The sequence below is a fragment of the Syzygium oleosum genome, unplaced genomic scaffold, assembly GCF_021117445.2.
Source record: "Syzygium oleosum isolate NSW1041296 unplaced genomic scaffold, Sole_v2.1 Sole_v2.01, whole genome shotgun sequence".
In the NCBI taxonomy this organism is placed as follows: domain Eukaryota; kingdom Viridiplantae; phylum Streptophyta; class Magnoliopsida; order Myrtales; family Myrtaceae; genus Syzygium; species Syzygium oleosum.
Window position 1 is genome coordinate 12135202 of NW_026607485.1, and position 18541 is coordinate 12153742.

At 40.6% G+C, this 18541-nt stretch overlaps 2 protein-coding genes across 3 annotated transcripts; one reads left to right on the plus strand and one right to left on the minus strand.

The window, feature by feature from the left end:
- The first annotated feature begins 791 nt into the window (after positions 1-791).
- LOC115683545 (long-chain-alcohol oxidase FAO1-like) lies at positions 792-8116 on the plus strand. Of its 2 annotated transcripts, XM_030608088.2 has the most exons (3): positions 792-1199; positions 1840-2112; positions 6138-8116. In XM_030608088.2, exons 1-3 carry the CDS (start codon positions 921-923, stop codon positions 7935-7937), a joined length of 2352 nt encoding a protein of 783 aa, XP_030463948.1. In that variant the 5' UTR covers positions 792-920; the 3' UTR covers positions 7938-8116. The 2 variants fall into 2 exon arrangements, with proteins under 2 accessions (XP_030463948.1, XP_056176484.1); XM_056320509.1 differs by lacking the exons at positions 792-1199; positions 1840-2112 and adding an exon at positions 2327-5413.
- Positions 8117-8338: 222 nt separating this feature from the next.
- On the minus strand, positions 8339-18059 carry LOC115683544 (phosphate transporter PHO1-like). The gene is made up of 15 exons (XM_030608087.2): positions 17563-18059; positions 14663-14749; positions 14319-14562; positions 12439-12805; positions 12274-12322; positions 11371-11442; positions 10900-11029; positions 10582-10702; positions 10152-10401; positions 9953-10057; positions 9810-9854; positions 9530-9682; positions 9155-9433; positions 8828-8964; positions 8339-8688 (listed from the first exon to the last, which is right to left on the minus strand). Exons 1-15 carry the CDS (start codon positions 17827-17829, stop codon positions 8598-8600), a joined length of 2397 nt encoding a protein of 798 aa, XP_030463947.1. The 5' UTR covers positions 17830-18059; the 3' UTR covers positions 8339-8597.
- Between the last annotated feature and the right edge of the window lie 482 nt (positions 18060-18541).

The window sequence follows — 18541 nt, forward strand, 5'->3', positions numbered from 1 at the left end:
GGATTCAGGCTCGATTTATTTCGCGTGTGTCGCCCCTCGTTCGTCACATTTTATGTGCCGTTCCTAATTTGACTTGCACGTGACGTGAAAGTGGCATTAGATATCCTAGCTTGTTTACCGGATGCATATACACTTTATATTTGTATATGCGATCTCCCTCTATCTATTGATTCAAACTGTTGGATTGAACATGCTAAGGCATTCTTTTTCCGTGTAAAATCGAGGGTAGTAATCAAGCCTCAATCTGTCAACAAAGTGACATTGAGTGGCAAAAAGAACACCGACGATTTTGAATTGTTTTGTTTGCGAATGAAGGTGATTGTGATTTTGAACTATTCTATTTTGTGTGACAATGATAACATGAAAGAATACTCAGAATAGATCCATAGCATGGGATGCCGGCACTCTACTTGCTTCCCTTAGAGAGAGAGAGAGAGTATACTCCTGTTGAGCAGAGTATTTTTTGAACCAGCCCCAACCTCATAACTCATTCATAAGTTTTCATAACTCAAAAAGGCGAAATCGAGCGAGACATGTATATTGCGTGTATTACATCCTCATATACTGAATACCTAAATACACAAACAGCTCGTCGGTGTCAAGATTAAGAGATAGAGCGTGCGTGCGGAGAAGTTATTACATAGACTAAGTGTCTATGCAAACCGTTATAAGTCATTAATTATGTGCGTCGCATTATAAGGCCCATGCATTCGATGGTTATGATGGTATTGGTCTATATAGATCGAGCCTTTGTAATATTTTTCCGCGTGTGCTTGGCGGGCCTACGATATACAAGCAACTTGTATGGTATTCGTGTCCGAACTTCAACTATAAAACGAGTCCACGCCCAAACAGACGCACACACCATTGTTGACAAAAAGATTCACATCCATTCCTCGCACCTGCGGAGAGAGAGAGAGATGGGGAGAGAGTGTCATCCCACGTTGAAGGGCATAATCAGAAGGGAGAGAGAGAAGAGGCTGTTCAGGCGCGGCCTCTCCTCGCGAGAGATGGAAGCTCTCGCCGCCGTCTGTGAGACGGTGTTCCCTCCGTTGAGTGCAGGGGCAGCAGCGGCGGCGGCGGCGGCGGCTGCGGCAGGAGAGTTCGAGGGAAGAACGGACCGAGTGGAAGAGAGAGCCGACGAAGCCGTGCGCTTCTTTTATGAATTATCTGCCTCTCAAGCTCCAGTGCCTCACGAGGTAACTAAACTCCACGTCCACGCTCTCTCTCTCTCTCTCTCCATTCGAAAGATGTTACCTTGAATTACCAAAAACCAACCATCAAGTCGACAACTTTTTGCCATGTTTGTGATTTTGAGTTCCTATGAAATCAACTATTGTTCTTGCTAAACGGACAATTATATTACCATGGATCATCACGGTATTACCATAGCTGGTTCATGGTCTCATAAACTCTCTCCATCCATTCGGATTTTTGAGAAGTAAAACCACTTCCATGCAAAAGCGTATATACTTGAGTGTAATCAGAAAGTCCGGCAGCGATTAAGAGCTTGATTCAGGTGCGATCGAGCTTAAACCGAGTCGATAAAGGGTCGCGGTAACTTCTTCCGTTAGCCCTGACCAGAGAGTGGCCAGGCCTCTTTTAATTCATAGATTGGTCCTGCTCATGGTAACATTTCGTTACATTTTTAACACCCCCACTTGGCCATAAGTCCATGTCGCTGTGCTTGGCACGATGATACGGGGATCTTGTGTCCCAAGAAGCGTGGATCTGACAATTCCATTGCCCCCTAATTCGTTGCGGGTCGGTCCCGACACCGACACAGACATGACGAATAAGAAGTGGGAACCCGACAAACGGATGTGGATTGTATTGCAGGTGGCGGAGCTTCTAGGGAGGAGGGGACTGATCGAGGCGGTGATCCTGGTGCGGACGGTCCTGTGGGCGCTGTCAACGAGGCTTGGCACGATGCTGCTGTGCGGCTCGCTCTGCGTGGGCGGGCGATGGCCTTATGTGAACAGGTTCTCGAGCATGGGCTCGGACCGGCGGGAGAAGGTGCTGCGGAGAGGGCTCAACCATCGGTTCCTCACGCCTGTCCGGTTGGTCTTCATGTATCTCAAAGTCTTGTGCCTCTACGTCCTCTTCTCTCGGGTAATTCGTTCACACTTCCTTGGTTTTTGAGCAAAATTACCAAGTCTTCGTCATAAGATAACGGCAGGTCAGCAATTCATAGCATTAACCCACCTAACCCTCCATGATATATAATTAGTTGTTGAAGGGTGGATTAGTCTCGGCTTATTATAATTTACAAGTCAAGCATTTTTTATGATTTGTAAAAAAAATTGGAGATTGGTCAAACCACAATTGCGATCAAATGTTGAATTCATAGCGCACTTGCCTTGACAAGGACACCCACAACAATATAATAGATCAAGTTGTCGGGTATTAATGATTCGTGAAAAATATATCAACTACCTTATTAATCACCGTATAAATAGCTCAAGATGAAGTGTTGATGAGCATATAAATCCATAATTAAGGTTATTAACGATGCTAACTCATACAAAAGTCTTCAATTTCACACAAGTCTAGATAAAATCCCTCCCCACATTCAAATAATCACAAAAAGAAAAAAATATAATTTAAGATGGTTGTTCCATCCAATGAATATTCCTTAGACATTGAATTTGGATTCAAATCTCGAATGCTAATCTAATCTGTTTGTCACATCAATTCCGAGACGTACCAACAATTTCTATTTCATAAAATAAGTGATGAGAGAGAGCTAGCAAGGAAAACCACCTTCCAATTCAAATCTTTATTTCATGGCCCAAAATGCACGTTCGATAGTAGCCATTAAACATGGAAAGGAGTCAATTCAGGTTGAATCGGTCTGCCGACACGATGAGGAAAATTTCCTCTAAGTTTGACACCATCAAACGAATTAGTGACACCAACCCAAGATGCTCCATCGCTTCTGGTGTTCAACATTATGCCTGAATAATAAGCTGAAAAATGTCCCCGGTTGACATCTCGAATCCATTTTCTCTTGTTCTATAAAATCTTATAGATAAAAGTTAGGGATAACCCTCCGAACTTTTGGGGTAGTACATCTTTGTCTCGAGAACTAAGTGCTAGGCAATATCCTCTAAAATTGCATTTTGTAAGCACCGTTAACCTAAATGTTATATTTCTTGTTGGCATGTACAATGCACATGAATTTTTAAGGGACAGAAGTATAATTTGATCTCATTTTTTTTAAGGAAATCGCTTTTTTACCCTTAATTGCTGTAAGAGAAATGAAAATGTAGAAAATAGGAGCAAAACTAAATTGACTTAACTACTAATAATAGAAAAAAGATTGTCGATAGTAATATTGGACAATTAGAGTTTGATTAATATAGCCGCTTTAATAGAGCTAAATAAGATATTTTAAGAAGAAGAATAAACACAGGTTGAACACAAAGGTAAAATGCCTCAACAACAAAAAAGGTCAGATGACAAAAAATGTTTACCATTATATATACTTAAAGGGTTAATTAACATTAAAAATGATTGATTAAAAATATTTTAAATTATAGAAGAAAATGATGCTCTGAACTCATGAAAGGAAATGATTAATCGAAATAGGCGATGTTTTATAAATCTTTTATTGATGATCTTTTCTTGCGTCAATTAACCATTTGAAATTACATGTCGAGCATTCAATTTTTGTTATTTTACCTTTTGGATATTGATGTCTTTTTGATTCAATTGTGTTTCTTTTTCTTAAAATATCTTACTAGTTCTATTAATAATTCATCAACTCTGACATTCTTACTATTTAATAATACTGCCGTTATCTATGTTTTTTTTTTCTTAACATTCATAGTTTTCGTTAATTTGTTTTTCTCCATTTTCCTTTGTCTGTTCATTTCTTTACCGAGACGAAGAGTAAAAGAGAAATTTCTACGAAAAAAAATGAGATGAAAATACAAATTTACCACTTAAAATTCGTGCGTTGCACATGCGGACGGAGAATATAATAGAGGGTTAACATTTTAAAGTTTGATACAAACGAAAAGTGTATAAATTCAATGCAGGATATTCTTGGTAGGGTTGTAACTTAGAAATGTCGTCGTGAGATTTTCAACTACACATTGTGCAAGTGACAATGAAAGAAAAATTTATTATTGGCGAGACTTTCGTCTTCATAATAATCTCTTCTTTCAATTTAGGCGACTGTCTAAGAGATGGACACACGTGGAGATTATGCTATTAGGAAAGATTTATCTTCCACTGACAATTAATGTATTGGAATATAATCTTTTTACACTATAGTTTACAAAAAATTGAAAATGAAGTCTATTCATAACTTAGGGGAGAGCCCACTTGTGTAGAGGCACATGAACATGTATGACCCATATAATTTATGAGAAAATTGATGAGACCAAATTGCACTAACTACCCCCAATTAATGCACACACATCCATGTATGGGCACTCTCCTAAACATATGTATCATATTTTTTCATGTGTAACTCGTTTTTGGGTTTCGTATCTAGATGAAAGGATGGAACCCCACAATTCGATCTTGATTAATTTCGCGAGATATGGAGATTGGTTTATAAAATTGGGTCACAATGAAATGTGATAAACCTTTATCGATGCTTGATCATTACTTCATTTTAAATCTATTTATGTATATACACACTCAATTTAAGCCATGTTTCACATATAAAACACAACATGAAGAAAAATCAAGATAAGCAGCTAATGGTAAAATTACCAAAAAAGTCCTAAACCTTTTGATAAATTATCAATCGAGGCTTGAGCTTGCAAATCCCGGCGAGGCTCACCCTCACCGCGTCTATGTCAGTAATTTCCTACCAAAATTAACCAGTATGACTAAATTGACAAATTGTCAAAAGGTTCATGACTCAATTGGCATAATTTCCGACCAAAAAAAAATTAACACAATTGAAAGGTCCAGGACTAAATGGCACAAGTGCAACAGATTTGCAATTTGTTTTTGGTAATTTCCCCAACAGACAATTGCGTATAAGAGAACATGCAGAAGAAAAACAAATTCTCAAGCATTCTCAGTTCATTGGGTCTCCATTTGCATATTGCAAGACAGCTCATACAGATGATTGAAAAGCTTTGCAAAAAAATGGAGGACAAGTGAAATCACCCTCAACTCGCCCGATCATCACCGATCCTTCTTCACCGGCTTTAATTTATATTTTCAGTCAGTTTCTTTCCCAAAACTAGTCATGACTTCTTTGGCTTCCATGCCTTGGCATCTCCTGAACACCCTCTGTCCAATCTCTTCATGCCAAATCTCACCTGGCTTGATGCTTGTGAAGATTCTTTGGTTTCTGCACGTTTTGGTGAAAGAGACTTGTTCTGCAGTTCGAAGATCGTGTTGGAATGGAAAGAGACACTTGACCAAATTTTACCATTCTTGCCTGGTCATATCTCATCAAATTATTACTTTATTGAATATCCTTCTTGTTCTAGATTGTCTACTTTTGCCTTTTTTATTTTTAACATTTTCCCTTAATTCTTGAGCTTTTCATGTGAATCAATTTAGGATGAGAGTAATAATAATATCAAAGCACTAGTTCCGGTGAGAGTAGAGAAAAAACTGGGCACGTTGAAGTCATGCTCTAATTCTTAATACTGATCATTTTTATGGTGCTGCTCAGTGTACTTGTTGTGAGTATTAAAATCTGAATGCTGACTGATGCTGAGTAAAATCTCCAACAATGAGGTACTAAAGTAAGCTCACAGTAACATTCGTGATGCCTTAACTTTTCACAGAAGATGGACAAGAATAGAACGATTCCGAAAGATCCAAAGCACAAATTTGGCACAGAACAGACCAGATGAGTTTAATTGAAAATTGCCCCCGCAACTGAAAATCGTTACCTTAGTCGCTTGATGGTAATCGGTACTTCGATCAACGGCCTTTTTTATCTAGTCGAACTCCACCCATTGTTTTGTTTGCTGCATCTGTCCGAGGGAGAGGAGGGAAAAAAAGAGCCAACTAATACTAATAGCAGATGCTAGCTAATGAATCCTGAGGTCTATTCAAGATTCACCATTCAGGGATTTATCCTCTGTAATGCAAGATGCAGGGATTCTTGAGGATTAGCTCGAAAATTTTCCAATATTTATTTTCTGATCTTGCAGGTAGACGAGAAAGGAGAAAACCCGTTATGGAAAGCCATTGGGTATCAAGTAGACGAGGAGGAGGAATTGTCGAAACCTGAAATGGGAAGGCCACTTGAGAAGGGAATCATAGAAACCGTTTACTCTACAGATCCAGACCTCCTCCAATCTTTCAAGCAAAAAGGCCTGGAAGTCGCACAGGATTCCAAAAACAGGATTTACAGAATCAAGTGCGATGCTGTCATCTTGGGCTCCGGCTGTGGCGGCGGGGTTGCAGCAGCTGTCCTGGCGGGTTCCGGTTACAAGGTGGTGGTTCTAGAGAAAGGGAACTACTACACCCACAAGGACTACTCTTCCCTGGAAGGCCCCTCCATGGACCAACTCTATGAATCAGGAGGCATACTAACAACTTCCGCTGGGAACATGTTGATACTAGCAGGGTCCACGGTTGGAGGCGGATCCGCTGTCAATTGGTCTGCGTCCATCAGGACGCCCGACACTGTCCTCCAAGAATGGGCTGAGAAGCACGGGATCGAGCTCTTTGGCAGCAAAGAGTATGCCTCTGCCATGGACATTGTGTGCGAGAGGATTGGAGTGACAGATCAGTGTGTGGAACAGGGCTTTCAGAATAAGGTCCTTCGAGCGGGATGTGAGAAGCTTGGCCTTGAGATCAACGCGGTGCCACGGAATTCCTCGGAGGGCCACTTTTGTGGCTCTTGTGGCTATGGCTGCAGGAGGGGAGACAAGCAAGGCACCGACAGCACCTGGCTGGTGGATGCAGTGAATCGCGGCGCGGTGATCCTATCAGGATGCAAAGCTGAGCGGCTCGTCTTTGAGAGGAACATTCCTGGTAGAGCACGAAGAAAGAAATGCATTGGAGTGATTGCGAAATCAATGAATGGCGATATTGAAAACGTCCTGCAGTTTGAGGCCAAGGTAACCGTTTCGGCGTGCGGGGCCCTCCTGACACCGCCTCTCCTGATCTCAAGTGGACTGAAGAACAAGCATATTGGCCGGAACCTCCGTCTCCACCCAGTGGCAATGGCCTGGGGGCATTTCCCTCTGGACTCGAGCTCGCAGCTCAGTGGCACATCCTACCAGGGTGGGATAATCACGTCGATCCACAAGGTCGTTGAGGGAAATCCATATCCAAAAGTGCGGGCCATCATCGAGACCCCCTCACTCGGACCCGCATCATTTGCGGCGATGTGCCCTTGGGAGTCAGGCCTTGACATAAAGGACCGGATGACCAAGTACGCGAGGACCGCTAACTTCATCACGATAGTCCGGGACCAGGGGCGTGGGGAAGTGACAAGGAAGGGAAATATAAGCTATAAGCTGGACTCGGAGGACAAGGAGAATCTCAAGGCAGGCCTGCGGCAATCACTCAGGATCTTGATTGCCGCGGGGGCAGATGAGGTGGGGACCCACCGGAGTGACGGCCTCAGGATGAAGTGCAGGGGAGGGACTGCCAGTGAGGACCAAGTGGAGGAGTTTTTGGGCAGAGTCAGTGTAGAGGATGGCCCATTGGCCATAGGTGAGAAGTGGGGAACTCACAGTTCTGCCCATCAGATGGGGAGTTGCAGGATGGGAATCAATGAGAAGGAAGGTGCAGTGGATGAGAAAGGGGAGAGTTGGGAAGCTGAGGGTCTGTTTGTGTGTGATGCTAGTGTTTTGCCCACCGCCGTCGGTGTCAACCCGATGATCACCATCGAGTCCACAGCTTATTGTATCGCCAAGAGAATAGCTGAGTATTTGTCGGCGCGGGGACTGCTGAAATCGCCCAAATCGAGGAGTGACATTTTGATGAATGATAAGTGAGTTTTGGGCAGCCCCAGATGTACAAACCATTCTTTTGTTGTATAATTTGTTAAGCTTACGTATAAAAAGTCCAGGTGTTGCAGACAACTTGAGGTGTCATAGGAGTAGAATTAAGAAGACGAGTATAGAACCCGAATTACGGATCGACTTTATGAGATTCTATGTGAATTTGTTAGGTACATCACACCCAATCTGAAATTACACGATGGTCTCGCAATATGAAGTAATTTTCTGTTCGCTCCGACTCACTGGAGCTGTTCGCTTTCTTTCTTGGAACTGCTTTATGCTTCAGGAAAACATCTCCAGAACTCAATGTCACTACCCTAAAAGGAGTTGAATAAATCACAGAACAAAGGGCAAGATGCAATGAGCATTCCTCCAGCACTAAACAAGTACAGGAATGCTCGCATATGCAACCCAATGAATGAACACGCTTGGCATCCTTCATTCTCTTACACGTGGAGTTGGGACACCTTTGTGACTAACGATCTGACCTTGTTCTATACATACATAAATTGATAAACCGACTTGTACACACACTTACAATTGAAGCAGAAGTTTATTAGCGCTTAATGCTTGGGGGCAGCAGCAGAATTTCTCATGGTTTGCCTCTAAATGTAAGTGAAGTATGACAGCTTTGCCTCAGTCTAGTGGCTTAATTCAGTCGTCCGAGTCCATCTCTCTAAATGGTAAAGGAACCGTCTTCACTGCTCGGAACTTCCCGACATTGTTCAAATGTTCATTCTCCAATCTGCACATTCATTTTTCAATGAAAATTAGTGGCGGATGTTTTACGAAAATGACATTTAAATCTCTGGCTAAGTTTGTTCATAGGACCTAGGACAACGAACTCAACAGAAGCACAAGAGGAGAAGGTGGCTGGAATGTACCTGTAGAAGTTCCAGTGTCCTCGACGAATCACTTCCAATGAAGCCAGGAACAAATCTAGCAAATGCGATTCGACAACTCCCACACGGAATCGCAGAACCGTCTCTACCCAAGCAAACCTCAGAACCGTGTTCAAAGCCTACAATAGCAAAGAGTAATCGTCAATTGTCATCGCTAAGTATTTCTTTCAGTATGGATCTATGTTTTACCAAGTGAAAGTGACATTGTAATAGATGCTAACCGAAGCAAAATCTATTGTCCTCTTAATAATTAATGATGTTTTAATTTATCTTGGGACAGATTGGAATCGGAAGGAATAAGGAACTTACGATAGAAATGACATAAATGCTTTTGTTGTTGAGGATTAGATCATCTCTGAGCCAAGAATTCTTGGATCTTCGGTTAAGGACACCCCAATCTTTGATGAAATCCCAATAGAGCTGATAAAACATAGCCACTGTCGAGGTCACCACGACTACTATCAGCCATGGCATCCCCTCCTGACGGGCATACGTGAGCCTTGCTCCAGCTGCCACCATCGCTGAAACATACTTCCCCATGTTTGCCAGATGGTTTGCATCGCCCTCGTCAAACCATCTTCTCGCACACTGAGTATCAACAAGAAACGCCAAGATCTCAGCTAATACAATTGAAGTTAGCTCATAATCATTTGATGACTTCATTTGTGGATGGATGTAGATTACCTGCATGGCACGCCAATAGTACGGCAAGAATGAGATCACGTAAGCGAGTTCTCTATAAAATCGCCCTGATTTACAGGTCTCATATTGGTGTGTTCTGAAGCTTCCAGCGAGAAAATAGCAGGCTGTCGATTCCATGTGCCTCAGTAATGGGATCTGCAGTGACAAACGAACAAACTGTGTATAGATTCCCAATGAACATAAGAAAGCAAAATTGAATATATAACGGTGTTATTGCAGAAAAACGACACTGGTGAAATTCACAGGATGACGTTTATTGTACCTGACTGGTTAGTTGGTCAGCCATGAAAAAGTCTACCATCAAAACCTGCATTCAGTTATATCAACTTCAAACCAATTCAGAGAGTGTGATTAAATTGTCTATTGCAAAGTTCTTCCATGCATTTGAAGGAGCAAAAAGTGTACCTTGCAGAAAGGAGAGCAGATAATGTTACGTATGACCCGAATGAAACAGTACCGAGTCGGACAATAGAAGACATTGAACGGACATACCAGCAGCAATATATAAACCTGCAAGTGAAAGTAAAAAAACTGAGACGAAATTCTTTTAATGTGTCTAATCACAACTTGGTCCTTGCAATGAAATTGGGGAAAGTTTTTGTACCAGAAGGAGGACTCCCGGGATGGGGTCAGCCCGGATTGACGAGAAACCATTGGTGCGCAGGAGGAGGTGAACGACCATCATGCCGACCACGGTCGTCATGGAGGTGGTGCAGATGAGGAACGCATCTCGGTACTTGAGCGCCGTGGTGGGCGAGAATTCGCATATGAAGTTGCAGTTGATTCGAGTTTGCTTCCACGCAAAGAGGTTGCATCCATACATTAACAGGTGCAAGCTGAACAATGCAAAGGCACTGCACAATACACAGCTTGTCAGTCATATTTGTGTGAAAATCAGCGCCGTGTACTTATTAAAATATAGCATCGGTATGTAAAAGTGAAGCTACACTATTGTTGCACTGAATCATCAAATTTTGACACAAGTTGATTGGAAATGCTTACTCAAGACACGACGAAATGATAGAACTCTGTACCTGAACACAGGGTACACAATGTCCACGTAATTAGGATAGGCTTTGGAGGAGAAAACGCCAGTTAGGTGCGCTAGTATTGCGTATAAGCTAAACAATGTGACGAAACATCCTGTGAGTAATCCTGCAGACAGAGGGTGGATTGGCAGTTTTAGCAACGTTAGACTTATTCGCGGCCTATTGAACTTCCGGGACATTTAAGATTACTCAGATAAACTTCTAATTGTACCAATATTCAGACCATTATCGACTTCGGTGCTAATTTAGTAAAGTTAAATGTCCAACTTGAGAGCGAGTTCGCAACTTGGGAGAGATCATTACCAACGAAAAATGTAACCATGTGAGAATCTCTTTGCTGGTGTGGTCTTAAGAACTTCATGGCCTTTTTCCTGTCATTGTTGGTGAAGTACTTGGTGAACATGGACTCCACTTCGTCCATTAGTCTAATAACCTTGCAGAATCACACGATAACTCCATTAGTAATTGTTAGGATAACCATAATCACCTTCAGCATGAAGTGCTTTAGAAATTTCCCTCGTGTACACAATCTTTGGAAATCCAGAAATTCTCAATAGGCTATCCAAGATAGAGGAACCCATTTCACAGATTTAGGTTAGAATCTGGAAATGAACCACTCTCCCATGCACACAATGAAATAAAACATAAGAATTATTTAAAAAGAATTTTGTGGAAGAAAAGAGAAATACAGAAAGTGGGGATTTCTTCAGTTTATTGCAAATGTCCTGAATCGGCTACAGATTACCAATAGCATCATCTGAGATCATCAGGTACCTTGTCTGAGCTGACAAAGTGGGATTTCTTCACTTCTTTTAGATAATTTGTGGATGCTTGTGGACCTGCAACCTGTTCATTCAGTAAGTAAAAATCACCAATTTGGTCTAATTCTCCAGCTGTGCGTTGAGCATCATGAATTGCTATAAATGGCAAAAGAAGCTCTAAATTCTTAACTGTGTTAACTCTATTTTCTACTCATATTTATGAAATTAGAAAAAAACAGTATAATAATTCTATAATATTCAACTAAGTTATTTAATTATTATGCTAATTGTTGTTCTATAGATAATATTAAAAAATAATTGCATTCTATAGGATATCATAGTTGTATTCATATAACTATCTTATTAAGTAATTTATTACAATTATGATTAAGTATGCTCATACGATATCTAATTATATTAACGGAATAAGTGTCATAATATTGTTACTACCAATATTTGTATAAAATAATAATAATTTGGTAATTATTATAATTATGTTGATTATTGGTAATTCTAAGATATATTTAACAATAAGAGGAGTACTTTGGAAATAGCTATTACAGCTTTGGTTGTACTAGCTATTTTAAATAATCTATAATGCAGTCGATCATGTTACAGCTATTATAATATATTACAGCTATCATAACATATATGTAATGTAAATACAAGAACATATTGTAATGGTTATAATACTATAACAGAGATGTTTGAGGTTGTAATGTAGTAAGTTGCTTTTGATAACCCATGAACACATGTGCAGACAAACACATAAAGTAAAATATGCGATTGGAAATTCTCTCTTTTGATTTTCTCCTACTCCTAATATTTTCGTAATTTAAAGGGTCACGTCCAATTGAGGTTAAGGTAAACGAACTCCGATAATACGCCGATGATAAGTTGAAAATTACATGCTTACCTTGTGGAATTTCTTTAAAATCTTCGTAAAAGCCATCAAATTTAATGAGCTGCCAAAGATACCGAAATAATTAATATCCATTAGCTATATTTTCCCAGCTTTTTTACTGAAGGAAAATATGTGCCAAGTATCAGCAATAAATAAAAGAGTGAATGATTGAATAACCTGTAGTTTTTCAGCAGAAAAAGCCCTCTGTAGAGCTCCACGAAAGCGCCTCTAATCATCTTCTCAGCACACTGAATCTTCTTCTTACTCATGCTGTAATCTTTTGTGCCATCCTTTTTCCTGTTCCTGTTGTTAACAAGGTCATCCCACAGCATTGTTGTGAGAGCCGTGATTGCGCCTGCTGCTGTTGTGCTTGGGATCCTCTTCATCATGCCCATCTTGGGCTTGCCTGTCTGCTTTGGCCTTGATGATGACCTCGTCAATGAGTTCATATAACTCGCTCCATTGTTCTCTAGGGTGGCAACCTCATGACCTTGCTCCTCTAAGGCTTCCATGGAGTTCTCATTGAGGAGGTCGCCAGAGCTCTCTGTGGAATGCAATCAATAAGTTTTTTTGGTAAGGTAATGCAATCAATAAGTTCATATATCATGAATCCATCGTCCAAGAATAATGGGATAAATTGCGCGCCAAGTTCTCTCTCAAATTCGATAATATCGTCAGGATAACGTAGCTGATTTTGAATTTTGTGAAATTAAGTTTGAAGACAAATAAAGTTGGGAAAAACCTAGCTAAGCACTTAATAAAGACATGCTAATAGCTCGGTATTGGCACTTTAAGGCCACGTTTGGGGCAGTTTTGGAAATGGACATTGGCCTCTAGAGGCGTTTATGCCAAAATTAAGGTATTCGGCAAGAAAATCTCAAAGGTCTTTGAACCAAAATTAACATTTCTAAAGGCCCTTAGCTCAATATAAGTCCCACCCAAATTTGGCTTCACGTATTTCTAGAATACTAAATCATTTTTCCTTCCAACTTTGCTCTCGCTAAACTATTGAAATTTGAGTTTTGCCCTCACCGGCTTTTAATTTACTATGCACGCATCACACAACGTCGCTAGCAAGCCCAGGTCCGATCGCCGATGAGCCTGGCCTGAGGTCGACGACCTCAGGGGAGGGTCACTCAGGGTCGCACGACCTCCAACAACCAATGCCTGAGTTAGGGTTCTCTTTCTTCTAATGTATATTTTAATAATTACGTAGATTGGGTGCAATAGTATTTACCCAAACATTATTTGTATTTTATAAACACTCTTTAGCCTAAAGTTTTTTTATATTTATGCTAAGGCATTTCCCAAAAGCTCTCCTAAATGCACCCTAAATAGGTTTTGGCCCGTCTGTTAATTTCAGCCGTTGATAGCATTATATATATAGTTGCCTATCTCGTTTGATTAGAAAACGCATACTGTTATACTCAACGATCGCTGTTCATATGATTTTTACATTTTAATAATAAAAAATTCATAGTTCTGTCAAACAATATCTTTCTCAAGCCACTAGTTATTTTTCTTGACAAATTTATGTTTCATGGCACCGTAGGTTGCAATAAGATGACTCAACTCTATGATCTTTCCCTGTCTAGAAGTTGTGTGCGCGCGTGTTATGTGATGACTCATTTCGTCAACACTCGCCTTTGTAGTTGTACTTGTAACACATCAATCCATCAATGTTCACAGATTGAGCTCCACCCACTTTGCGACGGACCCATGCAGGTTTCTCTCTCTAAGCTCCACGTGGCACGACATGAGGCCATCCATATTTTCCTAGGCAGAACTACCTTATTACAATTTTATGCCTAATTAAAAAAGCGGGTTTTCGAAAATGTCATCCTGTCGAATGAGTCACACTTTTAACGTCCGAGACAAATGTACTAGGCTCGGTAAAATTGTTAACTTGTTTACGAGGTCCCGAAAAATATTAGATAGATTTGTTCCAACATGGTACACACATTTCTCTCAGATTACAGGAAAACGACATAAATCGCGTGTAATTAGCAGGAAAATCGCTATATATTTCCAAGAAAATAGAAAAGTTTGGATCTCACCTGATGAGAAATCAGAGTCACGGCCAGAAGAAGACCGCGAGAGGCTTCCCTCGTTGTTGCCATTTGCCTTTAGCGACGATGAACTCCTGCGTCGCCTCTCGCTCAATATTCTCTTGAGGTCTTGCAAGATCTGCAGCTGTTTTTCGAGCTCCTCTCCTCTGTCCAGAAACTCTCTCTCCCTGCTCTCGTAAAACTGGTTCACCTTGTTAAGCTCTTCGTCCAGTGCCTCAAAGAACACTCTCACCTAAAGGTACTCAGTCAATGTTATAAATATAATAGAAATTCAAAGTGAATGTGTGTGTGTGTTTTGTGCAGCAATTGATTTGTTGGTCTTATTGGTGTACCTCGTGTTCTTCATCGAACAGCTTAGTGAGTCCGGTTTCACACGCTTCGTCCTCTACCTGTCCATTCTCCAAGTTCTCGCTCCTCACCTGCAACCAAACCCTAAGGATAAAGAAATCGACCAGAAGAGGAAAGAAAAAGGCAAGGAAAATGGATGTTTATTCAACAACTTCGTTTGTCTTTTGGTGTCGCTTTCGTATCTGGGTCATTTTCCTTTTCTTTTTTTGGTGCTCCATTCACGTTAGCTTCGTGAAACAAAAGGGAGACCCACCTGTGCAAGCATTTCTTCTTCTTCTTTTTCTTTTTTTCAGGGCAAGCACTATATATTAATCAGAAAAATACAAAGAAAATTTGACTTTGTCCCGGGATTTTTGCCCTCACCTCATTCCCATACGTCTCGCCTGAACAGAAAAATTGTAGCACACAAGTCCAGGCTCGAAAGAGCTCGAAGCCAAACAACCGCAAGATGATGTGGGTCGACAACAGATGAGTAGTGGTCGTATGAACCCGGATTCATGCGGATATTGCTCGGCTCGAAGGAGTGAACGTGAAAACTGGCAGCTCAAAAAGGGTATTATCTCTTTTCGGGTTTGTGTCGAGGACTCAAAGTCGTCAATATCTGAAGTTTGGAAACGCGTAGCTTGGACTACTCTCCTTACTAAACAACAACTTCATATGAAGCTATAGCTTTAATGCCCGATTAATAAAGAATAGGGTAAGTACATTCATTAATGAAGATTCTCCTATCGAGCTATCCCAAGTAATTTCGGAAGGTCTGACGGTTTTACCAGTCTGTGGATACAAATTATGTAAGAATTAGAGGTAAGGGCAGGCATCCAAAATGAGCTCACTATGTTGAAAACATGTGAAATTCACTGTTATTTGGGAAGCTTGATGAGATTCAAAATGGGTATCATTTACTAAAATAATACACGACGTTTTACCACTGTCACAAAATTTAACACGACCTTTCAAGCACACTTAAAGAGTTCACAATCTATTACCTATTGTGATAAATATAACATGACCTTCAAGAATTACCAAAAAAACTGCATAAATTTTGGCCCGTGTGACAAAAAAAATAGCATCTATCAGTATCTCGTCCACAAGCAGAAGGTTTGGAACTTTAGGCAAAAGGCCCTATTCCAGGCAAAATAAAATTTGGGTTCTTGCTTCATGCGGTGAAAGTTTTTTAATTATGCATGTTCGGAGAAAAATAATACGATGTCAGTGTTGAGAATACACTGCGAAATTAATATTAAATGAAAGTGGACTATAATTGGAGAGTTGAGAATGTGCCGGTACTAACCGTCAATGCAATAAGAGTCGGGTGAGCTGGCACGTGAATAAGATAACAACGAAAACTGAATAGAGTACTGGAGAATGTTATTTTCGTCAAAGTGGTAAAACGTTGTATATGCTTTTTTTTTTTTTTTTGTGGGGATACGCTTAAGAGGTTGTGTTAAATTCTTCACGGGGTAAAAGGCGATGCGTTCTCTTAGCACCTTTGAAAGATCGTATTAGATTTGTCACGGTGGTACAAGGTTTTTGAAAATTTTTATACATACCTCAAATATGGGATGCTGGACCACCGATGAGTGAATGGAAGAATTAGTTGCATCCCCACAGTCTTGAATGCAGTGGGATTCACTGTTTAAACTTGGGAGGGCCTAATTAACTTGAATTTTAGGAACAGTATCTCCCACAGACATATCGAGCGTCACTATCAAGAAAAGGATCGTGTTAACCAATGCTTTTAAAACGGTTCTTAGGCGTACTTGATATAAATTGTATTTATTTCGAATATATTTAGAAAATCGCCTTGTTAATTAGGTGTATTATTGGTTAAAGTGAGGGACAAAATAAGAACGTGTGTTGAAATACTTTGAAATATGAAAAAGTTTGGACAATTATTTTTTAACAAACTACTTATTTCAAATAGGGAAATTCGCGTGTTAGAAAAAAAACACTATATGACTAGTTTGGACAATTACTAGTATCTTTAATACCTAACAAAAGAGCAAGGAGCATAAAGTAGGGGGTGATCGTTTTTCGGGTTGGGCCGGTTGCACCCTAGAACTTGGACCAGTTCGGTTTAGGGTTTTTTTGCAATTTCCTTTTCTTACTCTTTAAAAGAAGATGGAAAATTACAATTTAAAAAAAAAACATATTGGTCTGGTCCGGTTCGAAAGGTTCAGTTCCGCAATGCAACTAGGAATCGGACCACCCATTATTCCTGGTTTCAAAAACAGCCCAGAACCGACGGTTCAATCTGATCCGATTCTTGTACACACCCCTAGCATAAAGTGATGAGGAATGAAAGTCAAGGAACCAGGAAAGTCGTAGTGGTTAGTGGAGTCCAAACACGACAGAAAAAAATCACCCTTAAAATAGATTATTTCGCTTGTGGGAACACTAGACAAAATCAATATTAATAAAGTAAACATACTCCACAATTGATGATTACAGTTATAGTAATCTAACTTAATTTATTGCTACTTTGTGTATAACTAGTATTACAAGTTTTTAAATTTCAAGTCACTAAAATTTGATAAAGTTCATTTTAACGCAGTGTATATCTAGTATTTACTAAGAATACCACCTTCCCTGATAAAGGAACACAAGACAAAGCTTTTCTACATAGCGATGCAGATTTTGCTTTAAACTTTCAGCACTTCTCTTCACGCATCCTATCATCTATAGCGGATTAAAGCTTGCCAGACCTAATGATAAAGTTCACTTCAACACAGTATAAGTACGTGCACAATATGAAAAGAGAAGGACGAAGGAAAGGCAAGAGAAAAGTTTTGTGTATGAACTTAATAACACAGAACAATGAAAAATGAAAATGCAGACTCTTTCTCTCATTCATTGAAGCACGGATTTTCGCACGCGAACGTACCCGAATCACGACTTGAGTGACGGTGTCGTTATCGCCGGCGGAGCTGCGAAACCTGTCTGCAATTTTCTTCGCCGCAGAGCGAACCGGGTCGATGAAAGTGGAGCTGGCAAGACCCCATTTGATCAGTGCCTCTGGATGAGAGGGTTTGGTGGGCTTTCTCGAGAGCTTGATCTTCTTCACGTGCTTCTTCAGTTGCCAGTAATTGACGAAGGCCTCTTTCCATTCCGGAATCAGCTGAGCTTCGAGCTCCTTCGAGAACTTCACCATTTCCCGTCGTCTTTCTCGTCCTCTCGCTCCTCCTCCTCCTCCTTGATTATTCTTTCCCAAATGATCGCCGCAAAGAAGGAGGAGGAAGAACTCTGTTGGCCCAAAAACAAGATGAGGAAGGAGGAGGAGGGCGAAGCGTGAAGATGGTATGATTTCATGGCGAGTTTATTTATAGAAAGTGCAAGAAGAGACGTGGAGGCAGAAAAAGTGCGGATGTTGCTTGTCGATGATGGATCTTCCTCTTTCTCTTTCTTCTTTTTCTTCCTCATTTTCTCTTAAAATATTTTTCTTGTGGGTGGGTTTTGTTGTTGCATTAATTTCAAAAGGAGGGTTTCTGAATACAGTGGAGATGAACGTGGTTTGACGTCATACCGAAAAAAAGGAGCGAAACGGTGTCCACTTCGTTTCTGTGACTCAAGCATTCATCTATCCCTTTGCTGGGTTAGTCATCATTTTGCGAGAGAGAGTACTAATCTTGAGCCCAATTACACCTTTTGGCACATTCATATGTGCTGTGGACTTAGGAACTCCAGCTGGTTCAACCCTTTCCGGTTGGTTCAACCCTTTCGATACGCCCATAGGGATCCTCCATCCTAAACAGTGCTACTATTGCATGTAATGTTCATCAGAAAGCCCTAAAGAACAAAACCTCCTTCTCTCCTCTGAGGAAGGTCTTGCCACTTTCAGTTAGATCTCGCCGAGATGTGGCCAT